Source organism: Oncorhynchus tshawytscha, linkage group LG05 (genome assembly GCF_018296145.1).
Source record: "Oncorhynchus tshawytscha isolate Ot180627B linkage group LG05, Otsh_v2.0, whole genome shotgun sequence".
NCBI lineage: Eukaryota > Metazoa > Chordata > Actinopteri > Salmoniformes > Salmonidae > Oncorhynchus > Oncorhynchus tshawytscha.
In genome coordinates, this window is record NC_056433.1 from 63,501,433 (window position 1) to 63,524,191 (window position 22,759).

Consider the following 22,759-nt stretch of genomic DNA (forward strand, 5'->3'; position numbering starts at 1 on the left):
ATCATCACCAACAACATCTTCGTTACCAACATCATCATCACAAATATCATCATCGCCAACATCATCATCACCATCATCATCACCAACAACATCATCCTCACCAACAACACCATCATCAGCAACATCATCATCAGCAACATCATCATCAGCAACATCATCACCAACAACAACATCATCACCAACATCATCACAAATATCATCATCGCCAACATCATCACAACACCATCATCCTCACCAACAACATCATCCTCACCAACAACACCATCATCACCAACAACATCATCCTCACCAACAACATCATCCTCACCAACAACACCATCATCACCAACAACATCATCATCACCACCAACAACATCATCATCACAACACCATCATCATCACCAATAACAACATCATCCTCACCAACACCCTCATCACCAACAACATCATCATCAGCAACATCATCATTTTCTACATCATAATCATCACCACCAACAACAACATCATCATCAACAACTACATCATCATCACCAACAACAACATCATCAACAACAACAACATCCATTGTCACCAACAACAACATCATCATCATCACCAACATCAACATCATCAGCAACAACAACATCATCATTAACAACATCATCATCACCGACAACATCATTATATTCATCATCACCAACAACATCACCAACGACATCATCACCAGCGACATCATCAACAACATCATCACCACCAATAACAACATCAACAACAGCATCACCACCAATAAGAGCATCATCACCAACATCATCATCACCAACATCATCACAAAACATCTTTGCCAACAACAACATCATCATCAAATACAACATCATCACCACCAACATCAACATCATCAACAACAACATCCATCGTCACCAACATCATCATCACCAACATCATCACAAAACATCTTTGCCAACAACATCATCATCATCAAATACAACATCATCATCACCAACAGCAACAACATCATCAACAACAACAACATCCATCGTCACCAAAAACAACATCATCAAAATTATCATCATCACCAACATCATCATCATCACCAACATTCATCACCAACATCATCATCATCAACATACTCATAACATCATCATCAACAAAACATCATCACCAACAACATCACCATAACCAACAACAACATACTCATCATCACCAACATCATCATGATCAACAACATCATCCTCACCAACAACATCACCATCATCACCAACATCATTATCAGCATCAACATCATCACCAACATTCATCATCATCATCAACACTCAGCCATCATCAACAAAACATCATCAACAACAACACTCATAACCATCATCATCAACAAAACATCATCAACAACAACATACTCATAACCATCATCAACAAAACATCATCATCATCACCAACAACATCATCACCATAACCAACAACAACATACTCATCATCACCAACATCATCATGATCAACAACATCATCCTCACCAACAACATCACCATCATCACCAACATCATTATCACCACCAACAACATCACCAACAGCATCATCACCAACACTACCTTATCATCATCATCATCACCAACAACATCACCAACATCATCACTACCTTATCATCATCATCATCACCAACAACATCAGCACCAACAACAACATCACCAACAACATCATTATCACCGACAACATCATCATCTTAATTACCAACAGCAACATCATCTTCACCAACAACAACATCTTCACCAACAACATCACCAACAACATCATCGTCATCACCACCAACAACATTATAAACACCAACATCAACACCACCAACAACATCATCACCAACAACAACGCCATTAGATTAACCATCACCAACAACATCACCAAACACATCATCATCACCAATGACATCATCACTACTTTATCATCATCACCAACAACATCATCATCAACATCATCACCAACAACATCACCAACAACATTATCATCACCAACAACATCATCACCAACATCATCACCAACAACATCATCACCAACATCATCACCACCACCAACATCATCATCATCGTCAACATCACCAACAACATCATCACTACCTTATCATCATCATCCCCAACATCATCATCACCAACAACATCATCAACATCATCACCACCACCACCAACATCATCAACAACATCATCATCATAATCACCAACAGCAACATTATCACCACCACTAACAACATCACCAATAACAACAACATCATCAGCATCATTATCACCAACAATAACATCATCATCACCAACAACCTCATCATCACCAACAACATCATCATCACCAACAACAACATGATCAACAACAACATTACCAACAACAACAATATCATCAACAACAACAATATCATCAACAACAACATCATCACCAACAACAACAATATCATCACCAACAATAACATCATCATCACCAACATCAACATCATCATCACAAACAAGAACATCATAACCAACATCATCTTCATCATCATCATCACCCAAACTAAATCATTGTCATTGTCATCACCAACAATCAACATCATCATAACCAACATCATCTTCACCATCATCATCACCCAAACAAAATCATTGTCATCACCAACAACAACATCATTATTGTCATCACCAACAACAACATCATCATTATTGTCATCACCAACAACAACATCATCATTATTATCATCACCAACAACAACATCATTATTATCATCACCAACAACAACAACATCATCATCATCACCAACAACAACATCATCAATAAAAACAGCAGCCAGTGGAGAGCCACTCACTGATATATGAAGGACTGACCTGCTCAACTCTAGTCTTCATAAACCTCTTGGTGCAGCCTGACAGGGTTATAAGGGCAATACAAATGATAGATGAGAAAATGCACACTCACTGAAAGTTCTTTATTTAAGAAATGTTATTTTTATAACCTCTGCTGCTACTAATGAATGTAAAACGACAGTATCTAAAGACTGAAGGAAGAGAGGGGAGGCTGGTGGGGGTAGAGAGAGATGGAAAGAGTGAGGGGGAGAGAGGAGGGTCATTAGAGCTGCAATGAATGTCAAATTGACATCATAGAGACAGAGAAGATGGGGAGAGAGGAAGGTGGTCAGTTCAGAGAGAATGGGATGGAGGGATGGGAGGAGGTGATGGGTCAAGCTTTGGTCATGTCCAACAGAGAGGATCTGACTCACTCCTCTCACAGCTCATTAATAACACAGACGATATACTCAGCTCAGTAATGACCCAACTATGTCACAAATGGCACCCTATTTCCTATTTACTGCACTACATTTGACCAGGGCCTATACTTTTGACCAGGGCCTATAGGGCTCTGCACAAAAGTAGTGCAATATATTGGGAATAGGGTGCAATTTTGGATGTTGACCCACTCACACAAAGTGATCACACAGTCACGTTAGTAACACACTACAGTGACCACACTGACCACAGAGGCCAGTGACCCTCCCTCAGCTCTGGGAGATTCAGACTAAGAATATCATAGGTGTCAGTAGGTTCAGAGTTAAAAGAAAGACAGAATAGCATCAGTGTACAGTATGTACAGTATATACAGGATTTCCCTCAGTTAGTAATAGTAGTGTACTTAACCAACAACAACATGATCAACAACAACATTACCATCAACAACAACATTACCAACAACAACAATATCATCAACAACAACAATATCATCAACAACAACATCATCACCAACAACAACAATATCATCACCAACAATAACATCATCATCACCAACATCAACATCATCATCACAAACAAGAACATCATAACCAACATCATCTTCATCATCATCATCACCCAAACTAAATCATTGTCATCACCAACAACAACATCATCATCACCAACATCATCATCACCACTGACAACATCTTCATTACCAACAACAACATCATCATAACCAACATCATCTTCACCATCATCATCACCCAAACAAAATCATTGTCATCACCAACAACAACATCATTATTGTCATCACCAACAACAACATCATCATTATTGTCATCACCAACAACAACATCATCATTATTATCATCACCAACAACAACATCATTATTATCATCACCAACAACAACATCATCATCATCACCAACAACAACATCATCAATAAAAACAGCAGCCAGTGGAGAGCCACTCACTGATATATGAAGGACTGACCTGCTCAACTCTAGTCTTCATAAACCTCTTGGTGCAGCCTGACAGGGTTATAAGGGCAATACAAATGATAGATGAGAAAATGCACACTCACTGAAAGTTCTTTATTTAAGAAATGTTATTTTTATAACCTCTGCTGCTACTAATGAATGTAAAACGACAGTATCTAAAGACTGAAGGAAGAGAGGGGGAGGCTGGTGGGGGGTAGAGAGAGATGGAAAGAGTGAGGGGGAGAGAGGAGGGTCATTAGAGCTGCAATGAATGTCAAATTGACATCATAGAGACAGAGAAGATGGGGAGAGAGGAAGGTGGTCAGTTCAGAGAGAATGGGATGGAGGGATGGGAGGAGGTGATGGGTCAAGCTTTGGTCATGTCCAACAGAGAGGATCTGACTCACTCCTCTCACAGCTCATTAATAACACAGACGATATACTCAGCTCAGTAATGACCCAACTATGTCACAAATGGCACCCTATTTCCTATTTACTGCACTACATTTGACCAGGGCCTATACTTTTGACCAGGGCCTATAGGGCTCTGCACAAAAGTAGTGAAATATATTGGGAATAGGGTGCAATTTTGGATGTTGACCCACTCACACAAAGTGATCACACAGTCACGTTAGTAACACACTACAGTGACCACACTGACCACAGAGGCCAGTGACCCTCCCTCAGCTCTGGGAGATTCAGACTAAGAATATCATAGGTGTCAGTAGGTTCAGAGTTAAAAGAAAGACAGAATAGCATCAGTGTACAGTATGTACAGTATATACAGGATCTCCCTCAGTTAGTAATAGTAGTGTACTTAACTGCTCCTCTCTCCTCCTCTTTCACTAACAGCACAGATACTCCACTCATCTGTATGGCTAGAAACGACACGCTCTCTGATCCATTATCTGATAGATAGATAGAAGTAGAACACACATGCATGCACGCGTGCACAGACACGCGCACACACACACACACACACACACTTTAAGCTTTAGAATATAATAAGAGCGTCATGGTCTATGTGTGACCTATCAGTTTAACTAGCGGAGCCAGAAGGCAGATATTCTAAGAAGCGTTCTTATCTGTGCAGACATTCTCCCCAGCGCCCTATACAGCAATATTCTGGAGCTATATGTATCTCTATAGAGGGCTCTGATTAGCCCTATCTTTCATTTATGCTAATCTCTGACCATGTAAAGCCTCACATCTTTAACTAAAAATAGACTCCTTTTTTCTCCGGTCACCACGGGGATAAAGACCTTTATGTTAGAAATAGGCTGCTATCAAAGAAAGAGACATTTTAAATAGAGAGATATGAAACAGGGATTTTGAAGAAAGAGAGGTGTACATATGGAGAGATATGAGAGCATATTGAGAGTTCAGAGTAACTTGAATCGGGTTGGTATGTCACCTCCACCAATCATATTACTCCATATTACTCATCATCTAACGTGTGCCCGTCCGTCTCCCTGTGGCGCTGTTTGATAGTGTCACTGCCACACAGACGTAGCTACCAAGTTGTGTGAGGCATGTTGCGTGTGCCGTCTTCGTGAAAGGTGTTGCATGTGTGTTGGGACATGAAATGCTGTACGTTGCTATTGTAGCCATGACGTCTGACGGCTGTGAACTCTCTTTCTGATTGGCAGAATATCAACCAATTAGAGCTTTTCGGAGACATCTCCACACTCCCGGACATCTACTCCCCCTCGGTGAGTACACCCCCCCCCCCTTCCTCCTCCCCTCTCTCTCTCATGACCTTTGACCTGGTTTATCTGACAGAGGAATCATGTTATTGTTTGTACTGGCTGGCAGAACCAAGCATACAGTGTACTGTAGTGTTTTGTGTGTGTGTGTCCGTTTGGCTCCCCTGTGGGAATAAAGTGGTTTTAACCTGTTCCTCTCCCTTTCCCTCCCACCCTAGACCCCTGCCTCTCCAGCCAACACCCTGGACCCATCTCTGGGCCTGCAGCCCCTCACAGAACTCTTCAACCCCTTCAACCCCGCCTCTGTACCCTCAGGTAGGAACTCATCTCTCCTTTCCTCTTTGCAGCAGAGTTGGAACAAGCAGCTCTGAGAAGAGATGAGTCAGTTATAATGAGTCTGTGTAGTTCTATGAGTTTGGGACTGTCTGAATAAATCTATGCATGATAATGACTGAGGTTCATTGTGGACGTAATGACCATAGTTCAGTAGGACCATTAAGACACAATATTAACTACAGGCTAAAGTAGGTCACTGTACTGCAGTGGTAAATGGGGTACTCTGTGTGCATGTGTATGTGTGTGTGTATATGTGTGTGCATGTGTATGTGTGTGTGCTATGTGCATGTGTATAACTCACTCGTCTACTCTCTCTGTCCAGGTTATGTGGCGATGGGAGCGGTACCTACAGGTCAGGTGTGGTCCCAGCAGGCTTTTTCTGCCCAGGCAGGTCCTCTGTTTGGGGTCCAGTCCCCCCTGGGTCAGTCCCTCCCTGTAGCCCAGGTCCTGCCTGGAGGCCAGCCTCTCATCTGGGGCCAGGCCAACCTCTTCCCTGCTACACAGCAGCAGTGGGCCGCTATGACGGGAGCAGGTATATACACACAAACATGTATGTATGCACGCACACACACAGGGATGAACTAACGTGCGCACTCACACACACACACACACACACAGGGATGAACTAACGTGCGCATCTCTCTCTCTCTCTCTCTCTCTCTCTCTCTCTCTCTCTCTCTCTCTCTCTCTCTCTCTCTCTCTCTCTCTCTCTCTCTCTCTCTCTCTCTCTCTCTCTCTCTCTCTCTCTCTCTCTCTCTCACACACACACACACACACACACACACACACACACACACACACACACACACACACACACAGGGATGAACTAACGTGCGCACATGCTCTCTCTCTCTCACACACACACACACACACACACAGTAAAGTGTATTGTCCTGCATCTAGGGTTCCCTGCTACAGCCTACCTCCCAGCCCAGCCAGGATCTCTGCCTGCCATGTTCCTCCCTGTCAATCAACCCTGTAACAGCCTATCATCTGCCAGCGCTGCCTCTAACCCCGCCCCCTCATCAGCCTCAAGTCCACAGCATGCAGAGAGGCAGCGGCAGAAGATGAGCAAGGTAGGAGAATTGTATTCTATAGATTTAAAAAAATATATATATGCTATTTACCAAGCAAGTCATTGGAGAACCAATTCACATTGATAGTAATGGCCTGGCCAATACACAAATACAATACTGTCACTTTTTATTGGCCAAAATGTCACAGTGTGTCTTTAACATCTTCTACTCTCTCTGTAGGAGATGTTTAAGGACTTCCAGCTAGCGAAGCCCCCTGCCATGCCTGCTAAGATGGGGGACCAGCACCCCTGTCTAGCTGGGACCTCGGAGGCCTTCAGCTCCTATTTCAGCCGTGTGGGGGCCGTCACCGATACAGATGACTGTGACGACTTTGACATCTCTCAGCTCAACCTCACTCCTGTCACCTCCACCACTCCCTCCACTAACTCACGTATGTACACACTCATGGCTGTTTGATTTGTGTTTATAGCTAAATGACTCTCTGTTTGGAAGTTGTCTCCTCCCTTCACCCCTCATACTGCTCTACCTTCATTTTTGCCTCCCTGTCTTTTTGATTTTCTGTATCTCATTTAATTAGTTGTAATTTGTCATCATCATCAATAAAACTGCAGAGAGACAGTTGCTGGGGAGGTACTTTATCTGATTTCAACTCCAGAAGAATGCTGAATCTCTGTACTTTCATCCCATCTCTCTCCACCCCTTCCCCCTCTCCTCCCCCAGCTCCGACCCCGGCCCCCAGACAGAGTTCTCCATCTAAATCGGCGGCGTCTCACGTTAGTGACCACATTGACCACATCAGTGACCCCCCCACAGACGCCACCGACCCCTCCACAGATGACTCGTTCGGGAGGTCGAGGGCAGCCCCAGTCGAAGTGGAGAGGAGGATGCGGTGAGTACATGTTAGTGTGTGTGTGTGTGTGTGTGTGTGTGTGTGTGTGTGTGTGTGTGTGTGTGTGTGTGTGTGTGTGTGCAGTAGTATAAAGTGTTAAATGAGCTGCTGGAGGTGTCAGATAGATCATTAATGTTAACAGGTAGCTCCATACATCACTTCCTCTACAGCACCCTGTTATTATTCAACTGATGAACTAGTGTCTTTCCTCGGGCAATTCATATTTATTATTTACCTGGATTCAAGAGCGGGAGAGAAGGAGAGAGATAGAGAGAGAGAGAATGAGAAAGTGTGAGAGAGTGAATGAGAGAGAGAAAGAGAGGGAGAGAGAGGTAGGTAGGTAGGTACAGAAACAGTGCTGTGAAACAGAGATACATAGAGAGACAGGAATGGGAAAGCACTGGGGTCACAAACCTGACAATGGTGGAAAAAAACTGAATTGGAAGCGATCTACCATTGCCTTCTACCATTGATTCTGTATGCCAGTCAGACAATTCCAAAGTACTCTCTCTATCTTCTCTCTCCCCCTGCCCCCACCCCCTCTCTCCCCCTGCCCCCACCCCTCTCTCTCTCTCTCTCCTCTCCTCTCTCCCCCTGCCCCCCCCCCCTCTCTCTCTCTCCCCTGCCCCCACCCCCCTCTCTCTCTCCCTGCCCCCCCCCCTCTCTCTCCCCCTGCCCCCACCCCCCTGCCCCTTGCCCCCACCCCCCTATCTCTCTCCCCCTGCTCCCCACCCCCCCCTCTCTCTCTCTCTCTTCTCTCTCTCCCCCTGCCCCCACCCCGCTCTCTATCTCTCTCTCCCCCTGCCCCCACCCCTCTCTCTCTATCTCTCTCTCCCCCTGCCCCCACCCCTCTCTCTATCTTCTCTCTCCCCCTGCCCCCACCCCTCTCTCTCTATCTTCTCTCTCCCCCTGCCCCCACCCCCTCTCTCTCTATTTTCTCTCTCCCCCTGCCCCCCACCCCTCTCTCTCTATCTTCTTCTCCCCCTGCCCCCACCCCTCTCTATCCCTTCCCCCTGCCCCCACCCCCCCTCTCTATCTTCTCTCTCCCCCTCCCCCCCCCACCCCTCTCTCTCTATCTTTCTCTCCCCCTGCCCCCCACCCCTCTCTCTCTATTTTCTCTCCCCCTCCCCCCCCCACCCCTCTCTCTCTATCTTCTCTCCCCTGCCCCCACCCCTCTCTCTCGCTCTGAAAGAAGTGTGACTCAGCTGAGCCAGTGGAGCTCATATTCCTGTTGTTATGGAACAAAACCTGAATTAGTGAAAGGGAAAGAAAAAAAGAGAGAGAGCCAGAGAGAGAGAAAGTAGGGCATTCTCAGCATTAGAGACAGCAACAGTCAACATTACGTTTTACGCAACTTAATGAAACAGGCCTGTATAGAGAGAAGAAGAGCAAGAGAGAGAGAAACATCCTCCCACTCTCTCTGTGGTGAGGAAGGTGTAAAGAGCGTTTCAGGCATCAATTGAGTGCACTCTAAAAGGGGTTTTATAAGTCCTCAGTGTGTGCGTGTGTTCTTTCTCTCCTTTAGTACATTGCTGCTCTGTCCCTGCCTATAATCTCCTCTTTTTATATCCTGCTTTCAACTACAACTATTTCTCTTTTTCTATATTCCCTTACTTTCCTGCTCTTCTTTCTTCCTTCTCTTCTCATTCCTTCTCTTCTCAAGCCCTTCTCTTCTCCTTCCTTCTTTCTCTTCTCCTTCCTTCCTTCCTGCCTTCTTTTCTCCTCCTCTCCTCTCCTCTCCTCTCCTCTCCTCTCCTCTCCTCTCCTCTCCTCTCCTCTCCTCTCCTCTCCTCTCCTCTCCTCTCCTCTCCTCTCCTCTCCTCTCCAGGCGTGTGGGTCTGGGTCTCCTTGTCCCAGTGAGACAGCAGTTTCTAGTCCAGCCCAAACCAGTCCACCTGCCAACAGCTAGATAGACGCTGGCTGGGTGCTGGGTAGGTATCTATCCAACCTAACTCTCCTCCTTCTCCTCCATCCTTCCTTTGCTTTCTGTAAGCCTGCCTTCTCCACACACACCTTACCTTTAGTGATCTTCTGTTCACCCTCTCTATTCTCTGTCTCTGTCTCTCTCTCCAGCCCTCCCTTTTTCTTTTCCTCTCGCTTATCCTGTCTGCTGCATCCTCTGATGTTAGCATGGTGTGTCTGACTGCCTGTGGTTGGGTTGTGTGATTATGCAACTGTGCGTGTGTGTGCTTCTGCATCTGTGTGTGTGCTTGTTGTGTCTGTGTTCTCTCTCCCTATAGCCACCAGAGGTGTGTGAGTATCTCAATAAAGGATGTGTGTGTGTTTAAAACTCACCATGCATGGGCACGCTGTTATTTTGTTTGTCTCAGATGCATTTTCTACATCTTGATGTTCAATGTACACTGAGCGTAAAAAAAAATATTAAGGAGACATGCTCTTTCCATGACATAGACTGACCAGGTGAATCCAGGTGAAAGCTATGATCCCTTAGTGATGTCACTTGTTAAATCCACTTCAATCAGTGTAGATGAAAGGGAGGAGACATGTTAAAGAAGGATTTTTAAGCCTTGAGACAATTGAGGCATGGATTGTGTATGTGTGCCATTCAGAAGGTGCAAGGCAAAATATTTAAGTGTCTTTGAATGGGGTATGGTAGTAGGTGCTGTTTGTGTCAAGAACTGCAATGCTGCTGGGTTTTTCAAACTCAACAGTTTCCTGCGTGTATCAAGAATGGTCCACCACCCAGCATCCCTGTGGAACTCTTTCGATGCCTGGTGTAGTCCATGCACCAACGAATTGAGGCTGTTATGAGCGCAAAGGGGGGGTGGAACTCAGTATTAGGAAGGTGTCCTTAATGTTTTGTACATTCAGTGTATATACTGTCCTGTACATGATGTTATGTGATGTCAAATGTAATATGATGTCAAATGTATATGTCCTGGACTGCAGTTCAGGGTTGGAGATAGTCAGTGTTGTACTGTAGAGACGTTCCTCCTATGGCAGTGGCTTCCCTTTATCTCACACACACACACACACACACACAGATATACACACACATACACACACACACACACACACACACACACACACACACTTACTTCTTATAGTGTGGGTGTAATGATAGGTGGTGTCAGTCAGGCCCACACACAGGGAAATATGTAATGTCAGTGGTTTTATCAGTAATACTGGGCTGCCACCACTAACAACTGGGTGATATGAATTAGCATTAGTTTATATCTAGGAAGAACCCTAAACCCAATCACTGAGGAGCCAGGGTTGGGGAGTAGAAGGAGAGAGACCAGAGGTATGTTTGTGGTCTTGTCACTCGGCCACATACTGACATACACACAAATGTACATGTATTTGACTCACACACTCAAAGGTTCCATCTGCATACAATAGAATTCTCAAATATGGTCATTCCACTTAGGAGTCAGATATGGAAGTGCTGGACCAATCAGCCAATCACGTGTCAGAGTGAACCTATGGAACTCCCTGCTGACAGGCTGATTGCAGTGTAACAATGTGTATGGTAATAACTCAGGCCTGTTGTGACTGTTGTAGTCTGTGGACATCTCCATCAAACCTGCTGTGATATGTTTCCACACATACTCACACGCTGCTGTAGGAGGAAGGCAGACAGCAGTGTGTCAGACACACACATACTCACACGCTGCTGTAGGAGGATAGCAGACAGCAGTGTGTCAGACACACACATACTCACACGCTGCTGTAGGAGGATAGCAGACAGCAGTGTGTCAGACACACACATACTCACACGCTGCTGTAGGAGGAAGGCAGACAGCAGTGTGTCAGACACACACATACTCACACGCTGCTGTAGGAGGAAAGCAGACAGCAGTGTGTCAGACACACACATACTCACACGCTGCTGTAGGAGGAAGGCAGACAGCAGTGTGTCAGACACACACATACTCACACGCTGCTGTAGGAGGAAGGCAGACAGCAGTGTGTCAGACACACATACTCACACGCTGCTGTAGGAGGAAGGCAGACAGCAGTGTGTCAGACACACACATACTCACACGCTGCTGTAGGAGGATAGCAGACAGCAGTGTGTCAGACACACACATACTCACACGCTGCTGTAGGAGGATAGCAGACAGCAGTGTGTCAGACACACACATACTCACACGCTGCTGTAGGAGGAAGGCAGACAGCAGTGTGTCAGACACACACATACTCACACGCTGCTGTAGGAGGATAGCAGACAGCAGTGTGTCAGACACACACATACTCACACGCTGCTGTAGGAGGAAGGCAGACAGCAGTGTGTCAGACACACACATACTCACACGCTGCTGTAGGAGGATAGCAGACAGCAGTGTGTCAGACACACACATACTCACACGCTGCTGTAGGAGGAAGGCAGACAGCAGTGTGTCAGACACACACATACTCACACGCTGCTGTAGGAGGATAGCAGACAGCAGTGTGTCAGACACACACATACTCACACGCTGCTGTAGGAGGAAGGCAGACAGCAGTGTGTCAGACACACACATACTCACACGCTGCTGTAGGAGGAAGGCAGACAGCAGTGTGTCAGACACACACATACTCACACGCTGCTGTAGGAGGATAGCAGACAGCAGTGTGTCAGACACACATACTCACACGCTGCTGTAGGAGGATAGCAGACAGCAGTGTGTCAGACACACACATACTCACACGCTGCTGTAGGAGGAAGGCAGACAGCAGTGTGTCAGACACACACATACTCACACGCTGCTGTAGGAGGAAGGCAGACAGCAGTGTGTCAGACACACACATACTCACACGCTGCTGTAGGAGGATAGCAGACAGCAGTGTGTCAGACACACACATACTCACACGCTGCTGTAGGAGGAAGTGGCAGACAGCAGTGTGTCAGTCACACACATACTCACACGCTGCTGTAGGAGGAAGGCAGACAGCAGTGTGTCAGACACACACATACTCACACGCTGCTGTAGGAGGATAGCAGACAGCAGTGTGTCAGACACACACATACTCACACGCTGCTGTAGGAGGATAGCAGACAGCAGTGTGTCAGACACACACATACTCACACGCTGCTGTAGGAGGCTAGGCAGACAGCAGTACACACATACTCACACGCTGCTGTAGGAGGAAGGCAGACAGCAGTGTGTCAGACACACATACTCACAGGTAGGAGGAAGGCAGACAGCAGTGTGTCAGACACACACATACTCACACGCTGCTGCTGTAGGAGGAAGGCAGACAGCAGTGTGTCAGACACACACATACTCACACGCTGCTGTAGGAGGAAGGCAGACAGCAGTGTGTCAGACGCTGCACAGACACACACATACTCACACGCTGCTGTAGGAGGAAGGCAGACAGCACAGCTGCTGTAGGAGGATAGCAGACAGCAGTGTGTCAGACACACACATACTCACACGCTGCTGTGCTGCAGACAGCAGGACACACACATACTCACACGCTGCAGAAGGCAGACAGTGTGTCAGACACACACATACTCACACGCTGCTGTAGGAGGAAGGCAGACAGCAGTGTGTCAGACACACACATACTCACACGCTGCTGTAGGAGGAAGGCAGACAGCAGTGTGTCAGACACACACATACTCACACGCTGCTGTAGGAGGAAGGCAGACAGCAGTGTGTCAGACACACACATACTCACACATACTCACACGCTGCTGTAGGAGGAAGGCAGACAGCAGTGTGTCAGACACACACATACTCACACGCTGCTGTAGGAGGATAGCAGACAGCAGTGTGTCAGACACACACATACTCACACGCTGCTGTAGGAGGAAGGCAGACAGCAGTGTGTCAGACACACATACTCACACGCTGCTGTAGGAGGATAGCAGACAGCAGTGTGTCAGACACACACATACTCACACGCTGCTGTAGGAGGAAGGCAGACAGCAGTGTGTCAGACACACACATACTCACACGCTGCTGTAGGAGGATAGCAGACAGCAGTGTGTCAGACATACACACATGTGCAGACACAGTGTGTCAGACACACGCTGCTGCTGCTGTAGGAGGAAGGCAGACAGCAGTGTGTCAGACACACATACTCACACGCTGCTGTAGGAGGATAGCAGACAGCAGTGTGTCAGACACACACATACACATACTCACTCACGCTGCTGTAGGAGGAAGGCAGACAGCAGTGTGTCAGACACACACATACTCACACGCTGCTGTAGGAGGAAGGCAGACAGCAGTGTGTCAGACACACACATACTCACACGCTGCTGTAGGAGGAAGGCAGACAGCAGTGTGTCAGACACACACATACTCACACGCTGCTGTAGGAGGAAGGCAGACAGCAGTGTGTCAGACACACACATACTCAGTGTGTCAGACACACACATACTCACACGCTGCTGTAGGAGGACAGCAGTGTGTCAGACACACATACTCACACGCTGCTGCTGTAGGAGACAGACAGCAGTGTGTCAGACACACACATACTCACACGCTGCTGAAGGCAGACAGCAGTGTGTCAGACACACACATACTCACACGAGCTGAGGAGGAAGGCAGACAGCAGTGTGTCAGACACACACATACTCACACGCTGCTGTAGGAGGAAGGCAGACAGCAGTGTGTCAGACACACACATACTCACACGCTGCTGTAGGAGGAAGGCAGACAGCAGTGTGTCAGACACACACATACTCACACGCTGCTGTAGGAGGAAGGCAGACAGCAGTGTGTCAGACACACACATACTCACACGCTGCTGTAGGAGGAAGGCAGACAGCAGTGTGTCAGACAGACAGCAGTGTGTCATACTCACACGCTGCTGTAGGAGGAAGGCAGACAGCAGTGTGTCAGACACACACATACTCACACGCTGCTGTAGGAGGAAGGCAGACAGCAGTGTGTCAGACACACACATACTCACACGCTGCTGTAGGAGGATAGCAGACAGCAGTGTGTCAGGAGGCAGACACACATACTCACACGCTGCTGTAGGAGGAAGGCAGACAGCAGTGTGTCAGACACACACATACTCACACGCTGCTGTAGGAGGATAGCAGACAGCAGTGTGTCAGACAGCAGTGTGTCACATACTCACACGCTGCTGTAGGAGGAAGGCAGACAGCAGTGTGTCAGACACACATACTCACACGCTGCTGTAGGAGGATCACACGCTGCTGCAGACAGCAGTGTGTCAGACACACACATACTCACACGCTGCTGTAGGAGGAAGGCAGACAGCAGTGTGTCAGCAGACACAGTGTGTCACACATACTCACACGCTGCTGTAGGAGGAAGGCAGACAGCAGTGTGTCAGACACACACATACTCACACGCTGCTGTAGGAGGAGCAGCAGACAGCAGTGTGTCAGACAGCAGTGTGTCACACACATACTCACACGCTGCTGTAGGAGGAAGGCAGACAGCAGTGTGTCAGACACACACATACTCACACGCTGCTGTAGGAGGATAGCAGACAGCAGTGTGTCAGACACACACATACTCACACGCTGCTGTAGGAGGAAGGCAGACAGCAGTGTGTCAGACACACACATACTCACACGCTGCTGTAGGAGGAAGGCAGACAGACATAGCAGTGTGTCAGACACACACACACATACTCACACGCTGCTGTAGGAGGAAGGCAGACAGCAGTGTGTCAGACACACACATACTCACACGCTGCTGTAGGAGGAAGCAGGCAGACAGCAGCAGTGTGTCAGAGCAGTGTGTCAGACAGCACACACACATACTCACATGCTGCTGTAGGAGGAGGCAGACAGCAGTGTGTCAGACACACACATACTCACACGCTGCTGTAGGAGGAAGGCAGACAGCAGTGTGTCAGACACACACATACTCACACACTGCTGTAGGAGGAAGGCAGACAGCAGTGTGTCAGACACACACATACTCACACGCTGCTGTAGGAGGAAGGCAGACAGCAGTGTGTCAGACACACACATGCACATGCAAACACACACTCCGACAGTGATAGATCCATTGTTCAAAGTTAGGATCTGACAGGCTGAGGTGGGTGGGAGAGAGAGAACACACACAAACCCTAAACACTTGTGAAGATCTGAGAGGATTTTATTGGTCTAAGCAATATAGTGAAACTTCCACCAAGCCTATTAGAAGGCAAGTTGAAGCTACTACACCTGTCAAATCCTCTCCACAAGTGCGTAGTGCGTAGGGTTTAGGGGTCCATTTGGGATTGGGCTACACACTCTCTATGCAACAATACCCTCAGCCTCTGCACTATGGCTGGTCTCTCTGTCTGCAGCAGGGTGCTACTGCCATCCGGTGTTGACAACAGGAACTGCATATGTTGCAGCTGGAGAAAGGGTCTGTGAGTCTAGGGAGTAGCTGACTTGTGTTCAGTCCCAGTGGGTCATGCTAATACTAACATGCTAACTGTGTCTCCTCTCTGTCTGCCTAGGGGAAGGATCTCTGTCTGCAGGGGAAGGATCCTCTCTATGCCCAGATCAACAAAGGGAGGAAATAAAGAGACTGAAAACTGGACTGATCTACCAACCCCATGTGTGTGTGCACGCAGGTTCTCTTTATCAGCCTTCACCTCTGCCTTCTTTTTACCTAGTAATTTCACCTTCCCCTCATCCTTGTCTTTGCTCTTCACCTTCTTCTCCTCCTTGACGATGACTCTGGAAGCGATGCCACCCGGCCCCTGAAGGGAGGAGAGGAGGGAGGTTCAAGCTACACACACCCTCCAGAGTGAGTTGGAGGGTGTGTGTGATGTGGAGCTGAGAGAAGGAAGGCAGTTTGTAGGGCTGTGAGGAGGAGGCAGGACTTTAGGTTTCTCAGGGAGAGCAGATTTGGTCCTGAGCTGCTTCAGCAGCAACACTTCCTCATCCTGGAACTTTGCCCTCAAGGACTTGAAGTCCAGAAAGTCTTCTTCCTCTCAGACAGAGAAAGGAGGGACGGGGGAGACATGGGTTGAAAACAGGTACCTCATACCTGAAAAAGACTAAAGGATATTAATTGAATTTCAAATCACAGGTTATCATTGAGCCCACTCTACAGATGTAGGATCACCCTGTTGCAGGAGAACTTTCCTGCAAGTGCAGGGCATTTTAAACTTGTAGTGTATTTGAGGTTTAAAAAGGCTTCTGAAGTTTGTGATTTCCACTTTGAATTTTGACTTGATTTTTTCCTCACGAAAAATGTATCAACACCTACAAAAATGTCATTAATTATAATCCACATAATAATTCACATGTCCTGTTGCTGCAGCAAACTGACTCAAATTAAGATCTTACATCTGTATCTGTCTCTCTTTTCACAGTCTAATTCAACATGAGATAAAACAAACTAAGTGACCGTATCATTATTTTCAAGGTGGGGTGCACAACCCCCAAAGCATCTTCCAGACACTCTGGCACCAAAACTGCCAATAGAAACCCATAGAAGCCTAATTCCTTTAGGTGAGAGCCTGGGGGCAATAGAACTATAGGTTAGGGGCCCTGGGCTTGTGTGTGTGTGTGTGTGTGTGTGTGTGTGTGTGTGTGTGTGTGTGTGTGTGTGTGTGTGTGTGTGTGTGTGTGTGTGTGTGTGTGTGTGTGTGTGTGTGTGTGTGTGTGTGTGTTACTCATCTCTAGCAGCAGCCTGGCATCCCCTCTTACAAAGGATGGAACACTCCATCTACCCCCTCTACTCGCGTTTCATTCTCTCTCTCTTTCTCTCCATCAAACATTGCTAGAGGCTATGCTGCCAAAGGGTGACTGGGCCAAGCGTTGTCTCCTTTCCCAACACACACACAGCGGTATCAGACATGGACAGAATTAGTGTCTGTAGCAAGTGGATCCTGGTATGGACTGGTATGCTGAGATCCTTATTTCTGATTGGCCGGTTTATTGGGATCTTGGCATCTGATTGGCTGTTTGGGTGTTTCACCTTTTTGTGAGTGTCTGCTGGATCACTATGCAGGAACAGACTCTCTGGGAGCTGCTCACACACACACTGTTTTTCCAAATGTCTCTTCTCAGAGGGAATGGGAAGGCTTCAAAGTGAATGGACACTGAGGCATGGATGCTGCCAACCTAACAGGCATCGCCTGGCATGAACGAACATTGCCAAACTATCGGATAGTGCCGGACTTCGGATGTATGTTGCCAAACTAACTGATTCTGTGAATGAATTGCTCATTCTCTATAATAGCTTTTGTACAATATGGATTAAAACAGACAAACGGAAATGTTTATTTTCTAAGTCAATCAAGCCGCTGGAGTCCGCTCTCCTGGAGTTATACAGTCACAAGACTTTAAGAGAGCTGATTGTCAATTTGCCAAACTCATTTTGTAAATGATAATAACAATGATCATTCTGTCCACAGACTTCTGTGCCATAAAATAGGCAGGCTTCAGTTATGCAACCAGAAGGTATCAAGCAATACCAACATGTCTGTCTGTCTAGGTTTCTGTAGCTCTCTCAACCTCTGTTCTGTCTATGATCCTATAAGTGTCTTTCCTTAATACAGCCCTTGTCTATACTGCAGCCCTTTATTATCAAACTCCATGTTTATCAACATCCATGTTTATCAATAACTGTTCTATCAAACTCCATGTTTATCAATAACTGTTCTATCAAACTCCATGTTTATCAATATCTGTTTTATCAACATCCATGTTTATCAACACCCATGTTTATCAATAACTGTTCTATCAAACTCCATGTTTATCAACACCCATGTTTATCAATAACTGTTCTATCAAACTCCATGTTTATCAATATCTGTTTTATCAACATCCATGTTTATCAACACCCATATTTATCAATAACTGTTCTATCAAACTCCGTGTTTATCAACATCCATGTTTATCAATAACTGTTCTATCAAACTCCATGTTTATCAATATCTGTTTTATCAACATCCATGATTATCAATAACTGTTCTATCAAACTCCATGTTTATCAATATCTGTTTTATCAACATCCATGTTTATCAATATCTGTTCTATCAAACTCCATGTTTATCAACACCCATGTTTATCAATAACTGTTCTATCAAACTCCGTGTTTATCAACATCCATGTTTATCAATAACTGTTCTATCAAACTCCATGTTTATCAATAACTGTTCTATCAAACTCCATGTTTATCAATATCTGTTTTATCAACACCCATGTTTATCAATAACTGTTCTATCAAACTCCATGTTTATCAACATCTGTTTTATCAACATCCATGTTTATCAATATCTGTTCTATCAACATCCATGTTTATCAACATCCATGTTTATCAACATCTGTTTTTATCAACATCCATGTTTATTAATATCCATGTTTATCAATATCAGTTCTATCAACATCCATGTTTATCAATATCTGTTCTATCAACATCTGTTTTATCAACATCCATGTTTATCAATATCTGTTTTATCAAAATCCATGTTTATCAATATCTGTTTTATCAACATCCATGCTTATCAATATCTGTTTTATCAACATCCATGTTTATCAATATCTGTTTTATCAACATCCATGTTTATCCATATCTGTTTTATCAAAATCCATGTTTATCAATATCTGTTTTATCAAAATCCATGCTTATCAACATCCATGTTTATCAATATCCATGTTTATCAATATGTTTTTATCAAAATCCATGCTTATCAACATCCATGTTTATCAATATCCATGTTTATCAATATATGTTTTTATCAATATCCATGTTTATCAATATCCATGTTTGTCAACATCCATGTTTATCAATATCTATTTTGATCAACATCCATGTTTATCATCATCCATGTTTATCAATATTTATTTGATCAAAATCCATGTTTATCAATATCTGTTATCAGAATCCATGTTTATCAATATCCATGTTTATCAATATCCATGTTTGTCAAAATCCATGTTTATCAATATCCATGTTTATCAATATCTGTTTTAGCAGAATCCATGTTTATCAATATCCATGTTTATCAGAATCCATGTTTATCAATATTCATGTTTATCAACATCCATGTTTATCAACATCCATGTTTATCAATATCCATGTTTATCAATATCTGTTTTATCAGAATCCATGTTTAGCAATATCCATGTTTGTCAAAATCCATGTTTATCAATATCCATGTTTATCAATATCTGTTTTAGCAGAATCCATGTTTATCAATATCCATGTTTATCAATATCCATGTGCCAATAAAACGTTCCCACTGATGTACCCTGTAACCTCTTACAGTCATACTATCACCACCTCCATGCTTCATATCATCCCTCAGTCTGAGTGATAGGACCCTTACCCATCATTACAACCACACCAGACACTCATAGCTGGCTGTCATCGACCCCTAACCTGTCTGTCTGTGCTACTGCTAGTACTACATCAACTCTGATGCCAATGACTCCCTATTTTATGGCCAAAGTCTATGCGTAATTAGACTCATCTGGACTGACAACTTGAATAACTGTTTGGACAATAGAAAAAGACGAAGAAGAAGAAAATTAGGAAGTGGAGTAAAAGGGAAACATGCTGTTTGATTACATAATATTTCTAGACATATTTTATGCTTACCGCAGATAACGTTTTCTTAATGTAAATTGACACATTATTTTTCTTGATGAATACGATAGCATTCTACTGTGGATTTTTAGAATACTTATTTATTTTCTGTTGATTTACGTCTCCACCATGTATTACTGTTACTATTAAACACATCCCAATGCCAGCTGGGTCTGGGTGATCAGTGTGTGTGTGTGTGTGTGTGTGCCCCTTCTCTCACCTGCCTGACACACATCTATCAAGAAAGGATGGCTTTAATTATGATTTAGTAGACCAATTGTATGAATAATATCCTACAGCATGACATGTGTTTCTCTAAATAGCCATATCATTATGGAAATATAACATGTATCATGTTTTTACATGTCCATTTAAATCTTTATGTCTCCATCTCTTAAATGGCTGCGTCTTTGGAATTCACTACCCCTGTTCTCTACTTTGGAATGCTGACAGACTCCCCAAGTGGTGTCCCTTTTCTCTGTGTCTGTTTGTCTACAACAGCTATTCCCAAACTGGGGTAGGCGTACCCCCAGGGGTACGCACAATGCCATCGGGGGTACACAAAATAAAAATCATTCACTTTAAAAAAAAAATAACATTTTCTTCACATTTTCAAACAGTACATTTATATTTTCCAATGGGACTATACATTTGGGTGAGGTTTTTTTCTCGCCTGAGCAGCCTCGTTCACTGCCAAACATAAAATGAAACCATCTTGTGTTCAGTGAAATAACAACACAATGTCAAATACAGGTAGCCTTGTCAAATAATTAACATCTAATCACATTAACCGTTACTCTCTCGCGGGAAACCTTCACTCTTGCTCAGACATTTAGAAACGAAACATGACAATTTGAAAAATAAGCCACACAAGTTTTAAGAGCAAGAATTAAGACAATTTTCAAGTATTAAGACATGTATAAAAGCAACAGATACCATTAATAAGAAGGGGCTAGAAGCGTCTTATATGGTTTAAAGTTTTCTTTACTGAACATAATTTTCACTTGTCTGACCGCTTGCATGATGACTAGTTTCTCACACAACTGGCCTGTCTGGGTGAAGTTTTTTCTCACCTGAATGATCTGAATCTAGGATTACAGGGACTCTCCTCAACTATATTCAATGTGTGGGAAAAACTGAGGCTTTGATTTAAGAAGTTGGAGCTCTTCTCTGTCTGCATTAACAAGAACAACACACAGGTCTTTCAACCATTGTATTATTTTTTTGTGCAAATGAACTCAAGCTTACGGACAACGTCAAATGTTCTGTGAAAATGTAATTTAATCAGAAGCCACTGCCAGATTTCTGGATAGGGTTGCACTCAGTTTTTTCCCTTGGCAAATTGCACTGTTAAGACACTGATGCCTTTGCAACCACGTACCTATCTGAGAGTGGATTCTTGGCCCACACTAGCATGAAAACTAAATACAGGCACAGACTGTGTGTGGAAAATTATTTAAAACTTCTTCAAGATCAGTGTTCCATCTGCGGGACCATTGACTAACTTAGGCTAATGTGATTAGCATGAGGTTGTAAGAAACAAAAAAAATCCCAGGACATAGATATATCTGATATGGGCAGAAAGCTTAAATTCTTGTTAATCTAACTGCACTGTCCAATTTACAGTAGCTATTAGAGTGAAAGAACACCATGCTATTGTTTGAGGAGAGTGCACAATTATGAACTTGAAAATATATGAATAAACAAGTTAGGCACATTTGGGCAGTCTTAATACAACATTTTGAATAGATATGGAAGAGTTCACTGTATTACTCTAAAATTTTGCACATATAGTTTTGCCATCTAGTGGCCAAAGTCTAAATTGCGTCTGGGCTAGAATAATTCATTATGGCCATTCTCTTGCATTTCAAATATGATAGTACAAAAAAAACGTTTTTTTTTTGTATTATCTTTTACCAGATCTATTGTGTTATATTTTCCTACATTCCTTTCACATTTCCACACACTTTAAAGTGTGTCCTTTCAAATGGTATCAAGAATATGCATACCCCTGTTTCAGGATCTGAGCTACAGGTAGTAAGATTTGGGTATGTCATTTTATGCAAAAATGGAAAAAAAATGGCCGGCGAAATGACTTCCTCAAATCTAACTGCCTGTAGCTCAGGACCTGAAGCAAGGATTTGCATATTCATGGTACCATCTGAAAGGAA

At 44.4% G+C, this 22,759-nt stretch overlaps 2 protein-coding genes across 5 annotated transcripts in view; both read left to right on the forward strand.

Annotated features, from left to right (window-relative positions):
* LOC112246359 (disabled homolog 1) overlaps nucleotides 1–20,754 on the forward strand; it is a 112,325-nt gene extending 91,571 nt beyond the window's left edge. For 3 of the 4 annotated variants that reach the window (XM_042322218.1, XM_042322219.1, XM_042322220.1), the window contains 7 exons: nucleotides 5,791–5,853; nucleotides 6,066–6,162; nucleotides 6,506–6,715; nucleotides 7,087–7,259; nucleotides 7,440–7,650; nucleotides 7,941–8,109; nucleotides 16,501–20,754. In XM_042322218.1, coding sequence (XP_042178152.1) covers nucleotides 5,791–5,853; nucleotides 6,066–6,162; nucleotides 6,506–6,715; nucleotides 7,087–7,259; nucleotides 7,440–7,650; nucleotides 7,941–8,109; nucleotides 16,501–16,750 — 1,173 coding nt within the window. In that variant the 3' untranslated portion in view covers nucleotides 16,751–20,754. Of the gene's footprint in view, nucleotides 1–5,790; nucleotides 5,854–6,065; nucleotides 6,163–6,505; nucleotides 6,716–7,086; nucleotides 7,260–7,439; nucleotides 7,651–7,940; nucleotides 8,110–9,937; nucleotides 10,041–16,500 lie in introns of all 4 variants that reach the window. The other variant, XM_042322221.1, reaches the window with a different exon arrangement.
* On the forward strand, nucleotides 18,640–20,754 carry LOC112246352. The gene is given in 3 exon segments (XM_042322713.1): nucleotides 18,640–18,891; nucleotides 19,218–19,451; nucleotides 19,453–20,754. Coding segments are annotated over 3 exon segments (882 nt in total). The 3' UTR covers nucleotides 19,849–20,754.
* Nucleotides 20,755–22,759: the final 2,005 nt, after the last annotated feature.